At 44.3% G+C, this 24,956-nt stretch overlaps 2 protein-coding genes across 6 annotated transcripts in view; one reads left to right on the top strand and one right to left on the bottom strand.

Annotated features, from left to right (window-relative positions):
* Positions 1-24,855, top strand: c37h10orf105 (chromosome 37 C10orf105 homolog). Of its 4 annotated transcripts, XM_033012755.1 has the most exons (5): positions 1-13; positions 14,019-14,184; positions 20,333-20,417; positions 22,593-22,789; positions 23,948-24,855. In XM_033012755.1, exon 5 carries the CDS (start codon positions 23,953-23,955, stop codon positions 24,358-24,360), a length of 408 nt encoding a protein of 135 aa, XP_032868646.1. In that variant the 5' UTR covers positions 1-13; positions 14,019-14,184; positions 20,333-20,417; positions 22,593-22,789; positions 23,948-23,952; the 3' UTR covers positions 24,361-24,855. The 4 variants fall into 4 exon arrangements, with proteins under 4 accessions (XP_032868646.1, XP_032868644.1, XP_032868645.1 ...); XM_033012753.1 differs by lacking the exon at positions 1-13 and having other exon boundaries at positions 13,720-14,184; XM_033012754.1 differs by lacking the exon at positions 1-13 and having other exon boundaries at positions 13,720-14,184; positions 22,593-22,765.
* Positions 1-24,956, bottom strand: part of cdh23 (cadherin related 23) — a 556,325-nt gene that overhangs the window by 157,513 nt on the left and 373,856 nt on the right. The window lies entirely within an intron of this gene.

Here is a 24,956-nt window from a genome sequence, read left to right on the forward strand (position 1 = left end):
TGTGGGTTGGGAGGTTTGGAGGCAAATTGCCCATTGCTAGCAGATGGCTGGTGGAATCTGGCCTGGGGAAAGGTTGGTTCATGGATGGCAACGATGAGGAGAATAAATAGGATTTGCTTGAGCACAATAGTAAGGCCATGATTATTATAATGCCTTTTCCCTGCCTTGAATCTGCTCTAAAAACCCGTCTTCAAAAACATAAAACACAAACAGTTGCCAGCGCACTCACCCAGGGGGGTTATAGACCTAATAAACTTTAAAAGGAAAGTGCATTTATTTTATGGAATGCCTGACCTTAAATATTATTACTGAGCACCAGGGAGAAGCCCTTGTTTAGTTTGCTTATTCCATACATTTTGCACACATCATCCTTCGAATACATGCATAAGCCAGTCCCATTGTGTGGATACACATACACACATAAACACACCAACCATATGCATGTGTGGATGTGTTTTTTTTTTTAACTTTCTTGCCCTTCAGCTCAAATGCATTGCAGGAATGGATTTCAGAGGAGGATTGAATTCCACCTGCATATCGTGCAGCTTTTTATCAAAGTATTTTCTCCGGTGCACAGACTTAACCTGGGATTATCCTCCCGGATTTTGATTATTGGGTGAGTTGACTGCATTTTTCAAGGTATTCATCAGAACTAATAAGCTAGGTGGACTGAAAGCATTTTTCACAAGCTGGGCAGTGAAGGTCAACGTTGAAAAATCAGAGTGGGTTCAAGAAATACGTAGGGTTTTGGAATCCACCTTCACAAATGGCAATTGATTATTTTCAAAGATAAGGCCGAATAACATTTGTCAACCCAAGACATCTCAATGAATGATGGAAAAGGGTCAATGGGCTGAATGGTCATATCTGCTTCTGCCTGACACTTGTAGCTTGAGGTGGTTGAGGCAGGGACTATAGCAAAATTTAAGAAACAATTAGACAGGTACATGGATAGGACAGATTTGGAGGGGTATGGGCCAAACGTATGCAGGTGGGACTAGTGTAGATTGGTCGGTATGGGCAAGTTGGGCCGAAGGGCCTGTTTCCACGTTCCATGACTCTATGACACAATGGCACAGCTGTTAGAGCTGCTGCCTTATAGCACCAGAAAACCGTGTTTGATCCTGACCTCGGGTCCTGTCTGTGTGGAGTTTGCCTGCTTGCATTTCCCTGTGACCACGTGGGTTTCCTCTGGGTGCTCCGGCTTCCCGCCACGTCCCAAAGACGTGCCAGTTTGTAGGTTAATCGGCCCAGTAAATTGCCTCCAGTTTGTAGGGAGTGGAGGAACTGAGTAGGAAAACAGAACGACTGTGATCGGGTGATCAATGGACTTGATGGGTTGACGAGCCTGCTTCCATGCTGTATCTTATAAAAAAACTAAAACTAAATTGAAAAGGACAAATTAGTGGAGAGATTGTAATAATTTTGGGTTGGCTGGTGGTTTTTTGTGAACCTGTAGATGGCGCTCTTTCATTACATGCACACGAGTCAATGTTTCACTCTCTAGAAAAGAAAGTGAATAGGGAGATAATCATGCATTGGGTGCAGGTGATGTACAGATATGTTTTTTTGACCTCTATACACTTACCAAAAATAAATCAGTGGATGTGGGTTTGCAAATAGTGATTAACTCACAACGAAATTGCTCTGCTCCATAGGAACTGTTTGGACATCCTTCCTTAAAAGCTTTAAAGTGACTTGCACGGAGTGGTCGGAAGTGCACAGTGCCATCAGAAGTTGTCTGTCCTATCTCTCCCCGCTCACACATACAATTGCCAGCTTTGCTCCAGCCCCCATTTCCACTCGGATTCAAGCCAATGCTCCATTCTACACATCGATCTCACCCGCACTCTGCTGCTAACCTATCATTTTCTCCCTCTCTCCAAATTGTTATTTCCTTTCAAAAACCGAATGCGCCGGAGAATCTTTTTATTTGGCAGAAGGGGTTTAGCCCTTTTACTTGTGTGATGACAGGTTTTACAGCTCCAAGTTATATTTAAACCACTGGCCTGAATAAGGAAGGGCACATCTGCAGCTGAGGTTTGGGCTATCTAGTGCAGCTTTATAAGGTTCATTGGCTGCTGAAAACTTGACCCAAATCAGAGTGTGCTGTAGGGTATCCCACGGAATCAGTCACTAGTTTGCACAGGATGACCCACAGAGTCAGACTACACTTATAAACAAAGTTCATGTCATGAGGAAACAGATGAGGAGTCTCTTGCCCAGAGTAGGGGAATCGAGGACCAGAGGGTTCAAGGTGAAGGGGAAAAGATTTAATAAGAATCTGAGGGGTAGCTTTTTCACACAAAGGGTGGAGGGTGTATGGAACAAGCTGCCAGAGGAGGTAGTTGAGGCTGGGACTATCCCAACATTTAAGGAACAGTTAGACAGGTACATGGATAGGACAGGTTTGGAGGGATATGGACCAAGCGCAGGCAGGTGGGACTAGTGTAGCTGGGACATGTTGGCCGGTGTGGGCAAGTTGGGCTGAAGGGCCTGTTTCCACACTGTATCACTCTGTGACTCCATGAAGCAGCCCCTTTGGCTGCACACATCCACACCCACTAATTGAACACCAGTGAACAGCATCTTCTCAGCAACCATCAGGCTATTGAACACTATGAACACCAACTAAACACTGAACTAACTGCCTGAGTTGCACTATATTGTATTATTATTCACTGATTTTTTTTTGTTTGCTTATTCTATTATCAATTAAGTACTGTGCTGACAAACCTGTTGTGCTGCTGCTTCAAGTAAGAATGTCATTACTCTGTTTTCAGTACATATGACAATAAAATACTCTTGACAATACTAATACCAACATCTTCAGAAAAGGGAGAGGAAGAGGGAGAACATGTTTGCATCCTCAGAACACGTGACCCCAGGGTGGTACAGCGGTAGAGTTGCTGCCTTACAGCGTCAGAGACCAGGGTTCAATCCAGACTACGGGCACTGTCTGTACGGAGTTTGTACGTTCTCCCCGTGACCTGCGTGGGTTTTCTCCGAGATCTTCGGTTTTCTCCCACACACCAAAGACGTACAGGTTTGCATGTTAATTGGCTTGGTATAAATGTATATTGTCCCTAGTGTGTGTAGGATAGTGTAAGTGTTTTACACACACTATGATCACTGGCTGGTGTGGACTCGGTGGAGCGAAGGGCCTGTTTTCGCACTGTAGCTCCAAATTAAACTAAACAAATGAGAAATGTGTCGGAAGGAAAGGCAGATGCCGGTTTAAATCGAAGATAGACACAAAACGATGGAGTAACTCAGCGTGTCAGACAGCATCTCTGGAGAGAAGGAATAGGAAACGTCACCTAATCCTTTTCTCCACAGATGCTGTCTGACCCGCTGAGTAACTCCAGCTTTTTGTGTCAATCTATTCTAAACAAATGAGAAGTCAGCTTACACCTCTCGACTGTTCCAGCAGCCCACCCTCTCAATCTTGCATCTCAATCTAGGACAGGGTTCCCATCCTTTTTCGTTCCGTTTGCCCCGGCAACATTAATAGCACATAACAATGTTATTTCACTTATTTATGAACAACTAATGATGAACAGAAGGTACACAAAATTGCTGGGGAAACTCAGCGGGTGCAGCAGCATCTATGGAGCGAAGGAAATAGGAGGAGAACTTCTTCAAAGTAGGCATATGATGAACAGATACTGGTATACCAGAACCGAACACAGTCAGTCAATGAGAAAAAATATGTACAAATCCAGAATCAACAAATTTACCCCATTGGGGGTAAATTTATCCCAGGTTTATCCCGGGTCTAAGGGCAAACAACCTCCGCCTGCTTCTCGAGGCTGAAAAACCCTCCAGAACTCATCGAATCATTTACATTGCTTCAACACTCTGGAACCGTAACCCAGCCTCTTGCTGTTAGAACAACAATCCAAAACAAGGCTATGTTGAACTGCAGGTGAAGAAGCCTTGGCCAGTTTGGATTAGAGATACAGCATGGAGCCAGGCTCTTTGGCCCACCGAGTTGTGACCAAGCACCAAGAGCAGCACATAAAATTACTTTGTAGGAATGAACGGCAGGTGCTGGTTTACACCGAAGATAGACACAAAATGCTGGAGTAACTCAGCGGAACAGGCAGTATCTATGGATAGAAAGAATGGGTGACGTTTCAGGTCGAGACCCTTCTTCAGACAGTGGCTGGATGCACTTGTGAGAAAGCATTTAAATCATATTCAGAACAGTCGAGGACAGCTTACTGGAAAACGTAAAGAGGCTCAAACAGCACCTTCTCCTTCCTCCATGGGATAAGTACTGGGTTCCTGCTGCTTCTGACAGCACCGAGCTGACAGATATAACAGAGACTCACGTAAACATTAAAACACACTAAATTGCACCCATTAGCTTGTGATCCGCCAGACCGAGCAATATTATTTACTTGATACCGACTTGTGTCCACTCAGCAATGTGTGCTGGATCCAGGACTGTTCTAAATTCATATTCCAGTACCATCTCTCTCTGTGCACTAATACTGTCTGGCTCTTTCTTTCATTGTGCTAATGCATGCTCTAATATTGTCGTTCTGTCACCCTTCTCCTCTCCTCCAAACCCATCAGCAGCCAGTCCCAATTCATCCTCTGACATTGTCACTCTCTCTCTCTCTCTCTCTCTCTCTCTCTCTCTCTCTCTCACTCTCTCTCACAGCTCTGTCATCCTCTAATCCCATCTCCGACTTGCTCTCTCCTGCTGATGCCTCCTGCTTTTGCCTGTCACAGACTTACACCAGTTGTTCTGTCGGTCTTTGTGGGCTTCCTACACTTTCATTATTTATTACACCAAGAATGTTCTCTCCGGGGCAAGAATATTTCAGCTGTTTCACTGATGCTGCTGGTATCAGGTTGCCGAGCGTTTTGAGAGTTAGTTTCATCATTATACACATAATCAAACAGTAAAATCAATTATTTAACATCTTTCATTTTCACTCTAGCTTTTATCCCATTTTCCTGCTTCTGTTACACATTTACCCTGCATTTTAATTTGTAAATCATTGTACCCATATGTATTGCACTTTGTTAGCAGAAGGATAAGGTTTATTTATTTTCTATGGTGTTCCTGCCTGTCTCAGCCCAACACACTAACGCAGTGGGATCAACCACTCCTGCCAACCATAGCAAGAATGACCCTGGAAATATGAAACCCCACTCTAGACAGACATAGATCTTGTATATGACTCACCCAACCTATCCAAGTCACCTGCAGCCTCCTAGCATCCTCATCGCAGCTCACATTGCCACCCAGCTTTGTTTCATCCACAAACTTGGAGATGTCACATTGGATTTCCTCGTCTAAATCGTTAATATATATTGTAAATAACTGGGGTCCCAGCACCGAGCCTTGCGGCACTGGTCACTGTCTACCCTTCTGAAAAAGACCCGTTAATTCCTACTCTTTGCTTCCTGTCTGCCAACCAGTTCTCTATCCATCTCAATCCCCTACCCCCAATACCATGTGCTCTAATTTTGCACACTATACTCTTGAGTGGGACCTTGTCAAAGGCTTTTTGACAATCCAGATACACCACATCCACTGGCTCTCCCTTATCCATTCTACTGGTTACATCCTCAAAAAAATTCCAGAAGATTAGTCAAGTATGATTTCCCCTTCATAACTTTGACCGATCCTGTCACTGATTTCCAAATGCACTACTAACATCTTTAACTCTAGCATCTTCCCCACTACCGACGTATGACTGGTCTATAATTCCCTGTTTTCTCTCTCCTTCCTTTCTTAAAAAGTGGGGTTACATTGGCTACTCTCCAGTCCACAGGAACTGATCCAGTCGAGAGAACATCGGAAAATGATCAACAATGCAACCACGATTTCTAGGGCCACCTCCTTGAGTACTCTGGGAAGTACACCATCAGGCCCTGGGGATTTATCTGCCTTCAGTCCCAACAATTTACCTAACACCATCTTCAGTTCCATGGCTGTACCTGGGTACATGTGACAATAAAGTATCATTGAATTTTCCTGTCTATTTTTGAGTCATCAGCTAATTTACCAACTTTGTCTCCAGTGCCTTTATCCAATTAAGTTAAATACATTTTTAGGAAGTTGAGGTTCCAGTGCCAATCCTATAGCAGAACACTGATTACACTTTACCAATTCTGAAAATGACCCATTCTGCTTGCTCTTTGTTTGCTGTGAAACAGCCAATCTTCCACCCACCTCAATGTTGCTACCTGTGCCAAAATCTTCCCACACCATCGCACATTTAATGCTTGCTATGCAGAACAACTTTCTTCTGCAACTTGCCCCGCATACCCTGTGGAATGATAGCTCAGTCCCCTTCTCCTTCCTCACATTGCAACACAGACTACTGTGTGCTTTGGAAAATAACTAATTGGCTGCAAAGTTTGTTCAATCAGCACGAGACTGCAAAAAGTGCTGGGTTGGAAACTGTATCTCTCGCTACAGTGTAAAACAAGTTGTCAGCTCAAAGCCTCTTGTTCTACACATTGCACAAATTCAAACTGCAAAAGTTTATCCGTGTGAAATGCTCGGTTGCTTTTCATGTTTATTTTCAGATCCCAATATGGATCAGTTTGCCGAGCAGAATGCATCACGGGACTCGTATCAATCACTCCACCCCACCAGAAAGTGGCAAGCTAGTGGAGCTAATGGCAGCCTTTGAGCAGCCATAATGTAAATTAATGATGTGATGCTTCATTTATTATATGGGAGGATTCAAGAAAGGCACATGGCGTGGCTGAGTGCCAGTTAAACACCAGTTTAACTTCCACTGACGGCTATCTCTTATCTAATTCTTAATGGGACTTGGAATGAAACGCTGTTACCTTGGAAACTCCTCAATCAGCTTCAGATCCAGACTGCTAAAGTGGGAATTTTGACGAATATGTCGACGTTCAGATAACGGAATATCCTGGAATTAAACCAGCGTTTGCATTGGCCGTATGCTTTATAATCTGTGGATATTTATTGATTAAGAGTCTGTCTGTACCATAAATCTATATTACTAAAAATAAGATCTTGACCGCTTTTGACTCACTGCGATGTGATTTCCGAGAGAATGCAACCACTTACGGCCGTCATTTTTGGCCACCTCACTCAGAGCCCCCCTCCGCCGCTGGACCAGAGGATTTTTCCCATTGATGAAAATCAGAGAGATATTAATGTTTTTCTAAAAATCGCCATTCTCTCTGCTGCCCAGTCTCTCTGTTGGGTGACCAGCCCTCCCGTGTGATGCTGGGACCCAACGGGTCCCACTTAATCTAGTAAATTCTACAATTCTAGGCCATTGAAGAACAAATCCCCTGGTCAAAAGCTGAAGCACAAACAGACCGATATTGCCTTGTTATTCTGAAAATGGTTGGAGAATTTAATGAAAATAAAATGTAGTTTTATGAAACTTGCAACTTAGGGTGGCACGGTGGTGCAGCAGTAGAGAATGACACCCGGGTTCGATCCTGACTACGCATGCTGTTTGTTCGTTCGCCCCGTGACCAGGTGGATTTTCTCCGATATCTTTGGCTTCCTCCCACACTGCAAAGATGTACATGTTTGTAGGTTAATAGGCTTGGTGTAAATGTAAAATCTCCCTAGAGTGTAGGATTAGTGTTAGTGTGTGTAGGTCGCTTATCGATGCAGAATCGGTGGGCCGAAGGGCCTGGTTGTAGAAACATAGAAAATAGGTGCAGGAGTAGGCCATTCGGCCCTTCGAGCCTGCACCGCCAATCAATATGATCATGGCTGATCATTGAACTCAGTATCCTGTACCTGCCTTCTCTCCATAACCCCTGATCCCTTTAGCCACAAGGGCCACATCTAACCCTCTCTTAAATATAGCCAATGAACTGGCCTCAACTACCTTCTGTGGCAGAGAATTCCACAGATTTACCACTCTGTGTAAAAAATGATTTTCTTATCTCGGTCCTAAAAGACTTCTCCCTTATCCTTAAACTGTGACCCCTTGTTCTGTGCTATATGTCTAAACTAAACTAAAATGGAAAACTCTAAAAAGCTTCTAATTCATATTGTGCTTTATCCAGTTGTCTAGTCTGCCAACATTCTCCCTGTTCTCTCGTCTGTGGGATCCTTTCCTCCAGGGTTAAGTGCCATAATTATTCCAAAAATCCAAGCGAACATCTGCACCACCTCTTTGTTACACGAGTAGTTCTCATCTGCTCATTTACCATCCACGATCCAAAGTCACAATTACTGACATTTGTTAATGCTTATTATAATAAATTGCCATATGCAACGACTGTGGTAGATTTGCATGATTTTAACTAAATTCTGATTAACCTGCTGTCGGAGACAAATTAAGTTGCTAATGTGCACTAATGTTGACCTCCCTGCTGTATGATAACTCTGGAGATTTGCCAAACACCTTAACCTTCAAGATAGACACCAAAAGCTGAAGTAACTCAGCGGGACAGGCAACATCTCTGGAGAGAAGGAATGGGTGACGTTCCGGGTCGAGACCCTTCTTCAGACCCAAAACGTCACCCATTCCTTCTCTCCAGAGATGCTGCCTGTCCCGCTGCGTTACTCCAGCATTTTGTGTCTATCTTCGGTGTAAATCAGCATCTGCAGTTCCTTTCTACACACTCCACTTACATTAGTTTATCTCCAAAGTCCTGCTCAAAGTGTTCTTCTCAACGTAAGAGGCAAATGCAACAGAACAAAGGAAGGAATGACTAACATTATATCGTTCTAAAGGATTTACAGGAACAAGTGGAGTCATTGAAATTTCAGATATCTTTCTGCACCTTTGTCAATGTGGTTCTTGTTCTGCTGTTCTTTCAGTTACTGAGCAGTGTTTCAACAAAGGAAAATCTTTGAACAATGTCAATCATTCTCTTTCACTGGACACATACCAGTGAAACAGTGCATCAGAGTGGTGCAGCTGGTAGAGATACTGCCTCACAGCGCCAGAGGCCTGGGTTCGAACCTGACCTCGGGTCCTGTCTGTGTGGAGTTTGCACATTCTTCCAAAGATATTCATAGAAACATAGAAAAATAGGTGCAGGAGTAGGCCATTCGGCCCTTCGAACCTGCACCGCCATTCAATATGATCATGGCTGATCATCCAACTCAGTATCCCGTACCTGCCTTCTCTCCATACCCCCTGATCCCCCTAGCCACAAGGGCCGCATCTAACTCCCTCTTAAATTCATATTCATGTTATTTGGCCTCTATAAAATTGTGTAGGGAGATGATGAGAAAGTGGGATAACATAGATTTGGTGTGAATGGATGATTGACGGTTGGCGTGGATGCGGTGGGCCGAAGGACCAGTTAACGTGGTGTATCAATAAACTGGTCCAAAGTACAGGGAAGTTCATGGTTGGCTTTTCTCCTGAACACATGGCCTGCAGAGGTGGGGGATGCAAGTGTTGATCTGGGTTTGTAAATGGAAATTGGGTACGTAATCGAAGAAAGATAACTTATGCTGATTGAAGGAAAGAGCCTGGGGTAAGGTACTGGACTGCACTGCAGGGGGGCATCGAGGACTCGGGAGACTCCATGGCTTCCTTCTGACTTCAATTTACAAGATTCAATTCACTCATGCAATTTGGAAAGATAGTATTGAGTTTGTATTGAGCACTATTTTAATTGGGTTATTTTTGATCGCTGCGTTAATAAAGTCCTAATTCTCTAAAGGACACAAATGGCTGGAGTAATCCAGCACATCAGGCAACATCTCTGGAGAACATCGATCTGTGACATTTTGGGCCGGGACCCTTCTTCTTCAGTCTCGACCTGAATCGTCACCTATCCATGTTCTCCAGAGATGCTGCCTGACTTGCTGAGTTACTCCAGAACTTTGGGTCTCCCTTTGTGTATTAACCGGCATCTGCAGTTCTTTGTTTCTACATTCTAATTCTCTATCTGTGTTTTGCTAATTCTCATAAATTTGCACCCGAGTAACCATATTAACGTTATCTCCCTGGACACCACCTCGCAGCAGACTGTTTAAATAAGATCAAGCCGCTTAAAGCCATTTCACTTCCACAAGCTTCAGAGGCAAGTTTATCTAGTCTGTCCTTCACTCTGCAGTGTGTAGGAAGGAACTGCAGATGCTGATTTATACCAAAGATGGACACAAAATGCTGGAGTAACTTAGCAGGTCAGGCAGCATCTCTGGGGTCTTCTTCAGACTTGAAGAATGGTCTCGACTCGAAACGTCACCTGTTCCTTTCCTCCAGTGATGTTGCCTGACCCACTGAGTTACTCCAGCATTGCGTGGCTATCTTCAGTATAAACCAGCATCTATAGTTCCTTCCAACACAGGCGAGATCAGTGGCGGACTGGCCAGGGTGTCAGCTTGCCCGATGGCAAGTGGGCCCCTGATGAAGTGGGCCCCCTTTGTCTCCTGGCAACCAATATTTTTAGACCCAGTCCGCTACTGGGCGAGATGATGAGGTTTTTGTTCAATTGGAGTTAATGGTTATTACATCAACCCACAATGAGTTATTTTCATCAAGTTAAGATTCACATAAACTGCTTGGACTTTTCATTTAGCTTCTGAATCATAGTAGAGACACACTTTAAGTTGGACTTCAGTGGAACTCAATCCTACGGACAAACTTGTTCTTTTCACCTGCTGGTAATAAACAGTGATCACGCAAAATTAGCACTTTGCTAACAAAACGCAGTTTAAGTGCCTTTCAAAACATGTGTTCCTACAACTCAGCAAATCCATTTGTCAGTGGGATGCATGTCCATGGACAAGACGTGGTTGAAAAACACAGTGACGTTAAGGCATGGGCGGATTTGGGGTAAAAAGTCTGAGCCAAACCGTGCGCAGTTCAATGAAAGAAAGTGAAGGGGATTTGATAAGTTGTTTAGACTGAGGGATTTCAGAAAAGTTGTGCAGTAAAAGAAAACCATTGAGGCATTGGCAGGATTGCTATCAGTGCTAAACCCATTTCCTGGCAGATTGGAAAGTAGACTCGCTTCAGCGCTTGTGCGTGCCTGAATGAAACACCGGCATGAATGACAAAACTACTTTCCTCCTTAACACCAGGGTTAAGGCTGACCTTCATCACCATCTCTAACGAGGAGCAGGGATCCTTCGCGTGAATTCCTCTCGAAACAGAGGATTTCAATGCGGCAACTGGAAGATGGACACAAAGTGCTGGAGTAACTCAGCGGGTCAGGCAGTATCTCTGGAGAAAAAGGATGGGTGATGAACCCTGTCCCCCAGAGATGCTGCCTGGCCCGCTGAGTTACTCCAGCACTTAGTATATAATTTCAGTATAAACCAGCATCTGCAGTTCCTTCCTTTATAGCACCTGGGAGAACTGGTTGGTGGGAATGTCAGGGGAATAAAGGGAAAGTGAGTTGGGGAATGGGATTGACCAGTGGGCCAGCACAGGCTCAGTGGGCTGAATGGCCTCCATCTACGTCAGAAAGGAAAATGGAAGGTCATGAAATACCTTCATCCAATAGTTGGTCCCTTAGAGATTGCAAGTCACTGGTCTAATCGAGTGATATTTTCCAATTACTGAAACAAAATGAGTTTTACAAAGAGTACAAACAAAGTCCTAAAACTACAAAATGAACCAAAAAGATCCCAAACAACTCACCCCCTCAATGCAAGTCTCTGATACATAGAGTGAGTGTGAAGAGGATTCTTCCAGTTGTAAGAGAGTCTAGGACCAGAGGGCACAACCTCAGAATAAAAGGATGTACCTTTAGAATGGTGATGAAAAGGAATTATTTTACCCAGATGGTGGTGAATCTGTGGAATTCACTGCCACAGACAGCTGCAGAGGCCAAGTCATTGGGCATTTTTAAAGCGGAGATAGATAGGTTGCAGTTTAGCAAGGATGTCAAATGTTACAGGGGAAGGCAGGAAAAAGGGACTGAGAGGAAAAAATAGATTAGCCATGATTGAATGGTGGAGCAGACTCGATGGGCCGAATTACCTAATTTTACTCCTATGTTTTATGAAGTTATGAACACACATCTTTGGAACAATGCTTGTTGCTATCTTACTAACCTAAAAACTCCATCCCACACCATTCCTTGTAGGTGTGATAGACAGACCTCACTGCACCAGAGACCTGAGTTCGATCCTGACTATGGGTGCTATCTGTACGGAGTTTGCACGTTCTCCCTGTGACCGCGTGGGCTTTTCCACAGGTTCTCCGGTTTCCTCCCACACTCCAAAGACGTGCAGGTTTGTAGGTTAATTGGCTTTGTAAAAATTGTACATAGTGTGTAGGGCAGAACTACTGTAGAGGTGATCGCTGGCCGGCACGGTCTCGATGGGCCGAATGGGCGATTTACACCCTGTATCTCCAAACTAAACTATAGAACTATCCTGAGAAATGGTCATAGATGTTTTACAGTATTAAAACAGTGGTGAATCTCTGGAACTCCCTGCCACAGAGGGTAGTTGAGGCCAGTTCATTGGCTATATTTAAGAGGGAGTTAGATGTGGCCCTTGTGGCTAAGGGGATCAGAGGGTATGGAGAGAAGGCAAGTACGGGATACTGAGTTGGATGATCAGCCATGATCATATTGAATGGTGGTGCAGGCTCGAAGGGCCGAATGGCCTACTCCTGCACCTAATTTCTATGTTTCTATGTTTCTAAAGAAGCAATGAAAATAATTCAACCACTATTATTCAACAAAAAACATTGACAGAGACACGGATCTTGGAAACACCACGTTTACAAGAGAGGAAACAGATGATCTGTGAATGAATTCAATATTAATTTCAGATCCTAATTTAGTCAAGATCTCTACCTGGGAAATTAAACCTTATTGATCAATATGAAGCATTCATTAACACTGGTTATAATGGTTAACCAGGTAAGGTTTACAAGGTAACTCAGTAGAACAGTCCAAGACACAGTAGAACAGTCCTCAGTAGAACAGGACCTAGAACAGTCTGATTGTTCAGTATGAAGCACTCTCGTGGGATAGCGCTGTTCCCCATCTTTGCTAAAGGGCCTGTCCCACTGTGCGAGGTAATTCAAGTTCTCCAGAGCTCCCCTGATTCGAGCTTGTGTAATAGAAACATAGAAAATAGGTGCAGGAGTAGGCCATTCGGCCCTTCGAGCCTGCGCCGCCATTCAATATGATCATGGCTGATCATCCAACTCAGTATCCTGTACGTGCTTTGTATGTAGCAGGTACGTAGGAGCTCGTGGATGTCACGTAGCGGCTTGTACGAGTAACGGTGGGTACTCGGGAAATCCGGTAAACTCGTGACGTTTTTTCAACACTGTGAAAAATGTCCACAAGTAACAAAATACTCGTGATTAAAAAAATGGTCACTTTTCACTCGTACATTACACAAGCTCGAATCAAGGGAGAACTGGGAGAACTCTTGAATTACCTACGCCCGTAAGTTATCTTGCCTCAGTCGGGAAGAATCTGTAACGTCCTTTTGCACTAATCCTACATGAATCCCGTTTTATTGTTCCCACAGTTCAATCACCCGCCTCTCACCTACACTAGCAACACGACAGTGGCCCATTAAACTACCAACCCACAAGTGTCTGGGATGTGCGGGGTAACTGGTGCCCCCCAGGGAAAACCCATGTGGTTGCATGGATAATGTGAAAAATCCACACAGACAGCAGCGGAGGTCAGAATTAGACCTGGGTCACTGGGTTACAAGACAGCAGGGCTACTGTTACCGTTACACACATGCACATTTTGTTTTAAAAGGGCTCTTATGAGTTCTCTCCCCCAGTTGTAGCTGTTTGGTGTTGAGGTGTTGCTGTCGAGCTGAAGCTGTCTCTAACTGTGGAGATTAGCAAACTCATGGTTAACCCGGGACTTTCCTGGAGAATTGGCAATCCCTCCACCCAGCCGATCGCACCAGCAGACAGACAGTGGCCCCAGCTCTGGAATATTCCATCCCGCAAGGAATCGAGGAGGGAAATGCAAACTCCTTTAAAGGCAGGCGGCAGACAGACCAACCTCCCCACGGGCAGTTCTCCAGGGCAAAAGGAAAAGGTAACGAAGGTTCATCGAATGCTGAGCTGAGCTGCCTCAGGCCAGAGCTATAGAGCTACCGCCACGGAATCCTCTCCACCCCCTTCTCTCCCACCACCTCCAGCCCTATAACATGCAGCTCTGCCTGACCAAGCGGTGAATGTGGAAGAAAGAGAGAGAGAGAGAGAGAGAGAAAGAGAGAGCAATCATTCAGCAGCTGCTCATGAACCTCAGGTAAAGGCACTCTTCTGATAACTTTCATTTAACCAGTGTCTGTGCTTTGGGGACTGGGTCAACTGTGAGAAAGTTTCTCCCCATCTGACGCAGAAGTTCCCGTCTGGATTTTTATGGAATATGTTGTTTTCTGGCAGGGGACTGCATGTTTAATCCCACAGGTTTTAACCGATAAACCTTGCTAACGCTGTGTTGACTGCCTGCAGGCTAATTGTTTTTCGATAAATGGCCAAAAGACCATAGGTTCATAGGACAAAAATGCTGGAGAAACTCAGCGTGTGAGGCAGCATCTATGGAGCGAAGGAAATAGGCAATATTTCGGGTCGAGACCCGAAACTTTGCCTATTTCCTTCGCTCCATAGATGCTGCCTCACCCGCTGAGTTTCTCCAGCATTTTTGTCTACCTTCGATTTTCCAGCATCTGCAGTTCCTTCTTAAACATAGGTTCATAAGACATAGGAGCAGAATTAGGCCATTCGGTCCGTTGAATCCGCTCCGCCATTTGATTATGGCTGTTCTATTTTTCCCTCTTAACCCCATTCTCCTGCCTTCTCACTGCAACCTTTGATGCCGTTACTAATCATGAACCTATCAAAGTTTGCTTTTAAAATACCCAATGACTTGTCCTCCACAGCTGCCTGTGGCAACGACTTCCGCAGATTCATCATCCTCTGGGTAAAGAAATTCCTCCTCCTCTCTGTTCTAAATGTACATCCTTTAATGCGGAGGCTGTGCCCCACTGGTCCTGGACTCTCCGACCCCTACTGGAAACATCCTCTCCACATCCATTCTATCTAGGCCTTTCATTATTGGGGAGGATTCAATGAGGCTTCCTCCCCCCACACCTCATCCTTATAACTAGTGGTCCTTGTCAGTTCCTTCATTTTGCAACGTGCCCAAAAGCCTCCAAGAGGAAGAATTTAAGGTGTATTTTGAAAGTAGAAAGATGAAGAGTTACCCGTGCCTGCTTTCTATCACCACACCAATGCATCCAAAGTGCTCTGCAAGTAATGAAGTACTTCTGAAGTATAGTCCGGAATGCTGTAACTAAATTGTACGCAGAAGCCCCCGCAACCTACTCGATAATACTGTTCAGATTAGTGCATCATTTGCTTATATTGGCACCAATTGTGAGGTCAGCACACTATTGAAAAATGCTGTACGTTCTGGAGAAGGGTCTCGACCCGAAACGTCACCTGTTCCTTCTCTCCAGAGATGCTGCCTGTCCTGCTGAGTTACTCCAGCTTTTTGTGTCTATCTCTGGTTTAAACCAGCATCTGCAGTTCCTTCCTACACATTGAAAAACTCCCTACTCCCTTTTTCAAACTCCATGGATATCAAAGGTTTAGAGGGATCTGGGGCAAACGCAGGCAAGTGGGACATTCTTACATGGAGATCTTGGTTGGCATGGATGAGTTGGGCTGAAGGGCCTGGTTCCGTGCTGAATGACTCCATGACTAAAACCAGAGAATATTTTAGCTTTCTATAAGGTGAAAGGGACAAATTTTAAAGGAAATTCAATGATATTTTATTATTTTTAAATTATATTTTAAATATATTTTATAATTTTGCATACAATGCACAAAGTACGCAAAGGAACACCAAGCATCTGGTGCCGACAAAGTTACAAAAGTATTCACAAGTTCACAAGTTATAGGGGTAGAATTCGGCCATTCGGCCCATCGAGTCCACACCGCCATTCAATCTCTGCCTCCTAATCCCATTTTCCTACCTTTTCCTCATAGCCCGAGACACCTGTTCTAAACACAAATCTCTCTAACTCTGCCTTAAAAATATCCACTGACTCATTAGAGTCCCGATAGTCCCTCTTTGTTCTTGGCAGCCTAGACCCCCCCCCCCCCCTCATGATTTTGTACGTGGTGGTTGTCTGTACAGAGTTTGAACGTTCTCCCCATGACTGTGTGGGTTTTCTCCGAGATCTTCGGATTCTTACCACACTCCAAAGGTGCACAGGTTTGTAGGTTAATTGGCTTGGATTCAATGTGACATTGTCCCTAGCGTGTGTAGGGTAGTGTTAATGTGTGGGAATGGCTGATCGGTGTGGACTCGGTGGGTCGAAGGGCCTGTTTCCATGGTGTATCTGTAAACTCAGCTAAAGTTCATATAACCAGTTCAAGACTGCAGCTAATCAACACCTTTTCAAGGGCAATTAAGGAGAGGCAATGAATGCCAGTTTAGCAAGCAACTCCAATATCCTGCAAATAAATGAAAACTTACTAAAAACCCATTAAAGAGTGCGGGATGGGGAATCCCCAAGGAATATCCCCAAAATAATGAAAAGAAACTACACTGAATCATTGTATCATCGCATGTCAAACGCCCATGAAATAAATGACAAAAATCCAAACATTTCACTAGAAAAACATTTTCCTCCACGCAAGCCACAAGTGTGGAGAGGTGCAGTGAGCATGGGAGGGCAAGTCCTGGTGAAATGAAAGCGATGAAGGCTGGGCTAAACCCCAAAGGCCAAGGGGGGAGGATTGCAATATATATCAGCTCCATGAGGTAAACAACAAGACGTTAGATTCACCAAACGTAGCTCCCACTCTGGAAACCCAAAACTAAATGAAGCCTTTCATAAAAGCCAGTCAGAAATAATCAGGCTGAATAAAAGGCTTTCAACGTTGCATCATTCTGTGGGCAACACTAACCGGACAGTGGAAAAACATTGTGGCTGGAAAATATAACATTCTGTGCAACAGAAAGACTAGTGTGTGCTAATGAAATGCCTTTGTAAATGGAAAAGGTCGACGTAAACCCCAGTCTGTAAACACTCTGTTCTTGATCTATGTTGTGCTGCAGCTGGGCAGCGTCACATTACATGTAGAGTCAGGGAGACAGCTGGAAACAGGCCATTCGGCCCATCATGTCCATGCCAACCAGTGTGGGCAGTTATCCATATTAATACCATCTTCCAGCACTTGGCCCACAGCCTTCAATGCCTCGGCAATTCAATAAGTTAAGGAAATCCAGATGCTGCTTAAATCCTGTCAGTGACTCAGTTTCCACCACTTTCTCAGATGTTCCCTGATGATGTAGGAAGAGGCCATTCAGCCCACAGAGTCTATGCTGGGTCAACAATCCCAACAGTCCCGCTCAGTTCCCAGCAACCAATTCCCTCTCACATGCCAATCAACTTGAGTAATGGTTTGAAATACCAACTCAAATAAATCAATGGTTTGAACCATGCAGCAGAGGTGAGGCCATTTGACCCACCATATCAACACCAACCAGCAAGCACCCACCTATGCAAATCCTATTTACAAGCACCAGCCATCCGTGCCGGTCCAGATTGTTGTTTAAATATTGCATTAATGCTCAGACTGAGGAACGGCTTCATCCCCTCTGTGATCAAGCTTCTGTACCATCCTTCCACATGCTAGTACGGTGGAGTCCAATTCTCCTCTGCCTCATTATGGCCAATGGAGTTTGGCTCTGCAAACTGTTGCACCATAACGCTGAGAACCACATTGTGCTCCCTGTATCTACCCCATCACTCTACCTATCGTTTTGAGTTTGGCTTAATTGCATTTCTGTACAGTGTTATTTTTATTTGATTGGATAGCATGCATATCAATGCTTTTCATTACAACTCGGTGCTTGTGACAGTAATAAACGTGAGACTAAAGTGATGACTTCCACTACTTTTGCAGGCTTCCCAAAGGATCTGGGCAGAATACAAGAGCAATTAAAAGTTTTAATAGCCATAGGGATGGGAACTGGTCTGCTACCTCAGTTACAATCATAATGAGGGTGTCCTGCACATTTTAGACAGAGGACTAACCCCCAGCTGTCCACCCAGGTACCTGTGGCAGATTTCTATGGCACTACTTGTGAATAGAGGCTCCTCCTAGACCTGCAAACATTAAAGCCATGGTGTAAATTGAAGCTTGCTTCCTCACGACTCCACTGTCCAATACGATGGCCCTTTGCTCGTGCGTTTACGTTCAGCTGAGTGTGGTTACTTGTGGGCAGCTCTTTGTGCCTGCCCAACGCACCGAGCCAACTCTGGTCCACACACACGCAGATCACAGCAGATCCTTCAGCGCTCAGTCACCTTTGAAGCAAAACTGGGAGCAGCTCCTTTGACGACTTCCCTGCATGCTCTGGTGAACAGAAATTGATGTCACACGGCACGGCATCAAACATCTTGCTTTCTCCAACACAGCGAGCTGTGGGCATGGCTCCTTATGGGAGGTGCAATGTCCACTTCTTGTTTATATTCACGTCAACGTGGAAGCCCACAAAAACCAATGCACAAAACACAAGGCAGGAAGATGAAAATACGGAGATCAAAATAGCTTCAAGAAATTCTACTAATTTTGGTTGATGTTGGGTGGGAGGGGATTTGTGTGGAGGAACGAAGAATACAGAACATGTGGGCTGATGGACTGACCCAACACTGCAAACTATGCACAATATCTTGACTAATTGTGTCAATTTGGGCATTGTGGCAAATTTTACACCAGAATATAGTTCTCAGCACGCAATAAAAGCTTTTCACTGAAGTAAGACACAAATAGCTGGAGTAACTCAGCGGGACAGGCAGCATCTCAGGCGAGAAGGAATGGGTGACGTTTTTCACTGCACCTCGGTCCACGTGACGATAAACTAAACTGCAACATTCCAGTGACGTGGCTGAGTTACTGAGTGACAGTTTTGTTAAATTTGCTATGTTCCTCTTAAAATAGGAACAGGTTCTTGACCCAGCTACTAGGCTGTCCCTGGTTTTTGTAATGTTTCATCAGCAAAGAAAAAGGTTTCTGTAAAAAAAAGGATTAGCTCTGAAGAATTTGAAGAAAAGCAAGGTGTCTTCATGCTGCCCTTCAGGACCTGAGTCTACATTTTATCACCGTTAACTATCAGAGGATCTGAAGGGCTTCCCATTAATCACTGAGCGACATACCTCAAAAAGTAGTGGTGCTGGTTAAGTGACAGAGGACATTTGATGAAGAGCCGAGTTATCTGATTAACACCCCTACTAGTCATCGGATAGCTCTCAGATGAGTTATGGCCAATCTCAATCAGTCGCTATAAATCATCGTTGCTCTTGGTTAGGTACTCTGTTTAGACTGCACATTAACCAACTCTTTATATCGGAGGTCACGTAACCCTCCCACTGTCTCCCCAGTCCCCTGAGATCCAATGTGACTGAAGCTTAAAGGATGGGCGGCAGGTCACAACCCCCCCTCCCCCTCCCCCTCGGGATCTCCTATTTGCTAAATTGCCTTTATTACGTAGAGGATAACTGGGGAGGGGGAGGCTGACTCCACTCTGATTGTCTGTCCAGATTCTTCGAGAAGCCTTTGACTGAGATTTGATTTACATCTCCATAATGGCTGCAGCTCTCTCCTGCCTGCTAACAATTTGATTCATAGCCCACAGTGGAATGAAATGACTGTGGATCAGCTGTGGAGTATGAAGCAGGCACCTTTGCCAGGACAGTGGGACTGTTAGCTTATTCTACAGAGCATTCTACAATGAGCAATGCCATGATAGGGCGGTGATGTTGCATGGATAGGTTCTTCTCAGTGTCTCAGAAAAGGGTGGCTCTCCAGGTTCTTCACAAGATATTACCTATATAGTCCTTTACTGCTATCAGACACAGTGGGCAGGGTTTTGATGTGATGCTTTGGGTATCATTGCACGATGCATCAATTAATTAATGGCACATAGTAAACACAAGGCAACCCACTGGCTTAAAATCAGTAGAAGTGCCTATTTAACTTAGACACCAAAGTAGGTTAAAGTCATACGATGTGATATTTTATATCCTCCTGAGATCGCGGGCAAGGTTTTTAACGTTGCTGCTGTATGACTGTACAGAACAACGTCACCTGTTTTTTTCTTGATTCAAGTTAAAATGGTTACATGAACCAACACAGTTTACATTGATTTTGGTCACAAGTTGTAGAAAAGGCATGAATCACTTGGGCTTAGTGCAAAGGTGATAAAAACACCCATTGCTTTAAATTTGTCAACTTGCCCTTAAATAATTCACTAAGAACTTGCCTTGTCTAAATATAAAACTTCCTGAAAGCACGGCAGGGTTTTTCTGCTCCGACACACATTTATGCACGTGGCCCTTGCTTTTTGAGCTTACAAATGACTTTTATCTATGTTTCAGGAGTCTGATGCGAACATGATTCTGGCCACGTTACGAAGAAAATAGTGAGGATCAAACGCTAACTACTAAAACACTGAGTGAAAAGGTAACAAAAATTTCCGTTGATCTTTCACGAGCAGCTAAAACCGTAGCCTGTGTATTTCCCCTACAACCCTCTAACTTATGGTATATGGACTGACTGGAAGTGCTGGGGCCATTCACAGAGAGAGAAAAGGATTAAGAGATTCAGCACAGGTTTTCAATAACAAGAAAGTGCATCCAATAGCAGGACATTCTGTAATTGGAAGGCAACAGATTAAAGCTAATTCATTGAACCAGAGAAAATGTATGGCATGATTTTATCATTTGGTGCATCATGTATGTGCTTGTTTAAAGAGGTTCTCTCAGAATGTATTTATGTAGTGAGCTGTGCTTTGCAATATGCTACCTGAAAGGGCAGTGGGATCACAATCCATAGTAACTTTCAAATGGAAATCAGATAGATTCTCAAAAAGAACCAAAATGCAGGGCTGTGAGAATGAACGGGGATAGGACGACACAGATTTATCTTTGAAAGATGTATGGATCGAATGGCCTTCTGCAATTATTATTGCATGATTCCAAAAGGGCTGGGAATGTTTACAGCAGCAATAGGATGAGATTCCACAGGCTACGGTACATTAGCAAAAATGTTAATGTAGTGGGAACACTTTTCGTTAGTTGCCATGTTACAAACAGTATAAACATCAACACAGCTTTGCAACTCAGCACAACTTTAACTGCCGTCAATTTCTCTCCCCCATTTAATCTGTCTACAATAGGCCAGAACCAGGTTACATTTTATAAGAATGTTCCATTCCATCCCTGATTTGACCAAGAATTAACATTTTCTTGATGTTTAGTTAATTTAGTGATTCAGCGCAGAAACGGGCCCTTCGGCCCACCGAGTCTGCACCGACCAGCGATTCCCGCTCACCAACACTATCCTATACAATTAAGAATAAGGAGTAAGCCATTTTAAGAATTTAAGCCAATTTAAGAATAAGGAGTAAGCCATTTAGAACGGAGACGAGGAAACACTTTTTCTCAGAGAGTGGTGAGTCTGTGGAATTCTCTGCCTCAGAGGGCGGTGGAGGCAGGTTCTCTGGATGCTTTCAAGAGAGAGCTAGATAGGGCTCAAAAATAGTGGAGTCAGGGGATATGGGGAGAAGGCAAGAACGGGGTACTAGTTGGGGATGATCAGCCATGATCACATTGAATGGCGGTGCTGGCTTGAAGGGCCGAATGGCTTACTCCTGCACCTATTGTCTATTATCTATTGTCTACACACTAGGGATTATTTACGATTTTACTGAAGCCAATTAGCCTACAAAGCTGTACGTCTTTGGAGTGTGGGAGGAAACTGGATCTCCCGGAGTAAATACACACAGGCCACGTGGAGAACGTACACTGTACAGACAGCACTGTAGTCAGCATCAAATCCTGACATTGTAAGGCAGCAATTCTACTGCAACACCACCAGGCCGCCCAATGATTAAATAAGATTTAGTTTAAAAGCCACAAAGTGCAGGAGTAATTCCAGCAGCATCCCTGGAGGACACTGACAGGTGATGTTTCGGGTCGGGAATTTTCTTTGGACCCCTATCGACATCACCTAAAATCATGCATAAAATCATGAGAGGAATAGATCGGGCAGATGCACAGAATCTCTTGCCCAGAGTAGGGGAATCGAGGATCAGAGGACATAGGTTCAAGGTGAAGGGGAAAAGATTTAATAGGAATCTAGAGGGGTAACTTTTTCACACAAAGGGTGGTGGGTGTATGGAACAAGCTACCAGAGGTGGTAGTTGATGCTGGGACTATCCCAACGTTTAAGAAACAGTTAGACAGGTACATGGATAGGACAGGTTTGGAGGGATATGGACCAAGCGCAGGCAGGTTGGACTAGTGTAGCTGGGGCATGTTGGCTGGTGTGGGCAAGTTGGGGTGAAGGGCCTGTTTCCACACTGTTTCACTCTATGACCTATCCATATCCTCCAGGGATGCTGCCTGACCTGCTGAGTTACTCCAGTACTTTGTGTCTTTCTTTATAAGCCATCATCTGCAGTTTCTTTTTTTTTAAATAAGATTTACTATTAAGTCAAGCAAGTTTTCTTTTCAAGTCAAGTCAAGAGAGTTTATTGTCATGTGTCCTAGATAGGACAATGAAATTCATTTCTTGAATGTAATGGCTCATAAATGTATTGTTTAATATATGGGTCACATTTTCCTTTTTTTTTAGGAAATTTCTTCCAAAATACACAATACGATGCTAATAAAATGGAAATAGTTGTACACTGGAAGAGATGTGCTGAAGAAAGAATTGTTTGAAGGGCAAGCTGACAAATTCACAGCAAGTGGTGATATTTATCCCCAATTGATGCCTTTAAGAAAACTAGCTGCAGAATTCCACAGGTATTTGACAACCAACATTGTGAGGTAAATGTTTCAATGTACATTTATATCTGATTTTCTTGTCTTTTTGTTGCAAATACGTTTTTGTGATTAAATGAGGCAATATCTGATCAATCGCTGTCAAAATGTAGTTGTAAGAAGCACCATCTATAACAAGAGAAGGTTGAAAGAATACCTGAGCACCATATCTTATACTTCAGCAAAGAACAAGCTGCTTGGGGAGTTGAGTGGGTCAAGCAGCATCTGTGGGGGGAAATTGGTCAGGGCCTTCCAAACTGATGGAGGATCCCAATCAAAGCCATCACCCATCCAAATTTACCAAAGTCAATCAACCTACAAACCCGCACGTCTTTGGAGTGTGGGAGGAAACCAGAGCACCCGGAGAAATCCCATAGGGTCACCGAGAGAACGTACAAACTCCACACAGACAGTACCTGTTGTCAGGATCGAACCCGGGTCCATGACGCTGCAAAAGCCCTGTCCCACGGTACGAGTTCATTCCAAGAGCTCTCCCGAGTTTGCCCTGATTCGAACTCGGAGATTTACGGTAATGGCCACTCGTCGGTACTCGGGGCTCTCGTGGACATTTTTCATCATGTTGAAAAATCTTTACGAGTCTTCCCGAGTACCTGCCGTTAGCGAGTCTTCCCGAGTACCTGCCGTTAGCGCTAAGAGACGTCCCCGAGCACCGACGTACCCGCTAGGTTCATTCTCCGTGCTTACCACGAGTTTGATTTTTTTTAAACTCGGGAGAGCTCTTGGAATGAACTCGTACCGTGGGACAGGGCTATAAGGCAGCAATTCTACTGCTGACCTATGTTAAACTCATCTTCTCTGCGTACATTCCCTATAGATCCTCCAGATGACATTAAACTAAAGACCTGCCAGGGGGGGTTGACTTGAAAAATAATATTTGCTTGTGACTGAGCAGTTGGGAAAACCTTCTTTATTTTGCAAGCTCACAATTGTACCTACAGCTCAAACTAATGGGTTGGGAGCATTAAGATGGCTCATCCAATCTCCACCCATTCCTGGCTGAACTTGCTTCCCTTGCCTCCAATGGACATGTAACACACTCCTCCTGATAAAACATGCTTCAACAAGATTGGACTGCTCTGCATTTTCTCAGATAAATGTCAAATAAATTAACTGGTCTTTTTATTTTATTTACAATCCAAATAGGAACAATGACGTCAGAGACCAAAAATGGGACAACTGTATTGCTTAAGCTTCTTCTGACAACCACAGAAGCCCAGGGGGGGATCGAACCGCCGACTGGAGCAGCGGACCCTTTGCCGACCATCATAGCCGTGATATCCATCTTTCTTCTCTTGGCCACGTGTGTCAGTTTTGTGGCCTTGTGCAATCCTGCTGGGCTGGACAGCTCCCGCTACGGCCCCTACGAATGTATGCCCCACCACGCCGAGGATGCCAGCGAGCCTCGGTTAAAACTGTGGAAACGTTTGGGTTCCTTGAGGCACTCGATAAACAGCTTCCGGCAGAATCGATCCCTCGTTCAACGTCAACCTCCTCCTGCATCCCAGTGCCAAGTGGACCAGAATGACACAGACCTTGCAGAGTCGACAAAAATGTAAAGATTCAGCGCCTATAAAACTTGTGCATCGACTTGTTTGGTGATAAGAACCAGGGATTAAAAGTCATAAAAGATTAGCTACTGCTGTAATCAATATCAGCAGGAAAAAAAATGTCATCGTTCATTAGCCTTTGGAGAGTGCATTAGGTAATACTGAGCATCTTTCATGCCGTGCAGTAAACAATATCATCCAAAGAACAACACGTCAGCTCCAATGCGATAATCTATGGTTATCTTTCACACTTGAACACAGTGAGCGTGGAGGATGTACAAACACCAGACAGTATTCGCTATCGGATGTAATTCATTGCCTCCGAGCTATGGTTTAATTGGATGGATACATCACAGAAACACAGCAAAAAGCAGACATAGGCCAATGGGCCCCTCAGGCACATTGCACCCTTCAAGATGATCATCCGCTTCATTCCCTTGTTGCCATATTTATCCCACACAGCTTGATCACCTTCCTTTGTTAATATATATTTAATGACCTGGCTTCCACTGCTTCTGTGGGAAATAATTCCACAGGTTTACAGTATTGTGGGGAAAGAGGAGGGGTTCCAGAAGGAAGGGGGGGGGGGGGGGTTCAGTGGGTGA

Source organism: Amblyraja radiata, chromosome 37 (genome assembly GCF_010909765.2).
Source record: "Amblyraja radiata isolate CabotCenter1 chromosome 37, sAmbRad1.1.pri, whole genome shotgun sequence".
Lineage (NCBI taxonomy): Eukaryota > Metazoa > Chordata > Chondrichthyes > Rajiformes > Rajidae > Amblyraja > Amblyraja radiata.

Bases quoted from the DNA above. Each gene is read 5' to 3' on its own strand.
- c37h10orf105 (XM_033012755.1), top strand. From the start codon at position 23,953: ATGACGTCAGAGACCAAAAATGGGACAACTGTATTGCTTAAGCTTCTT.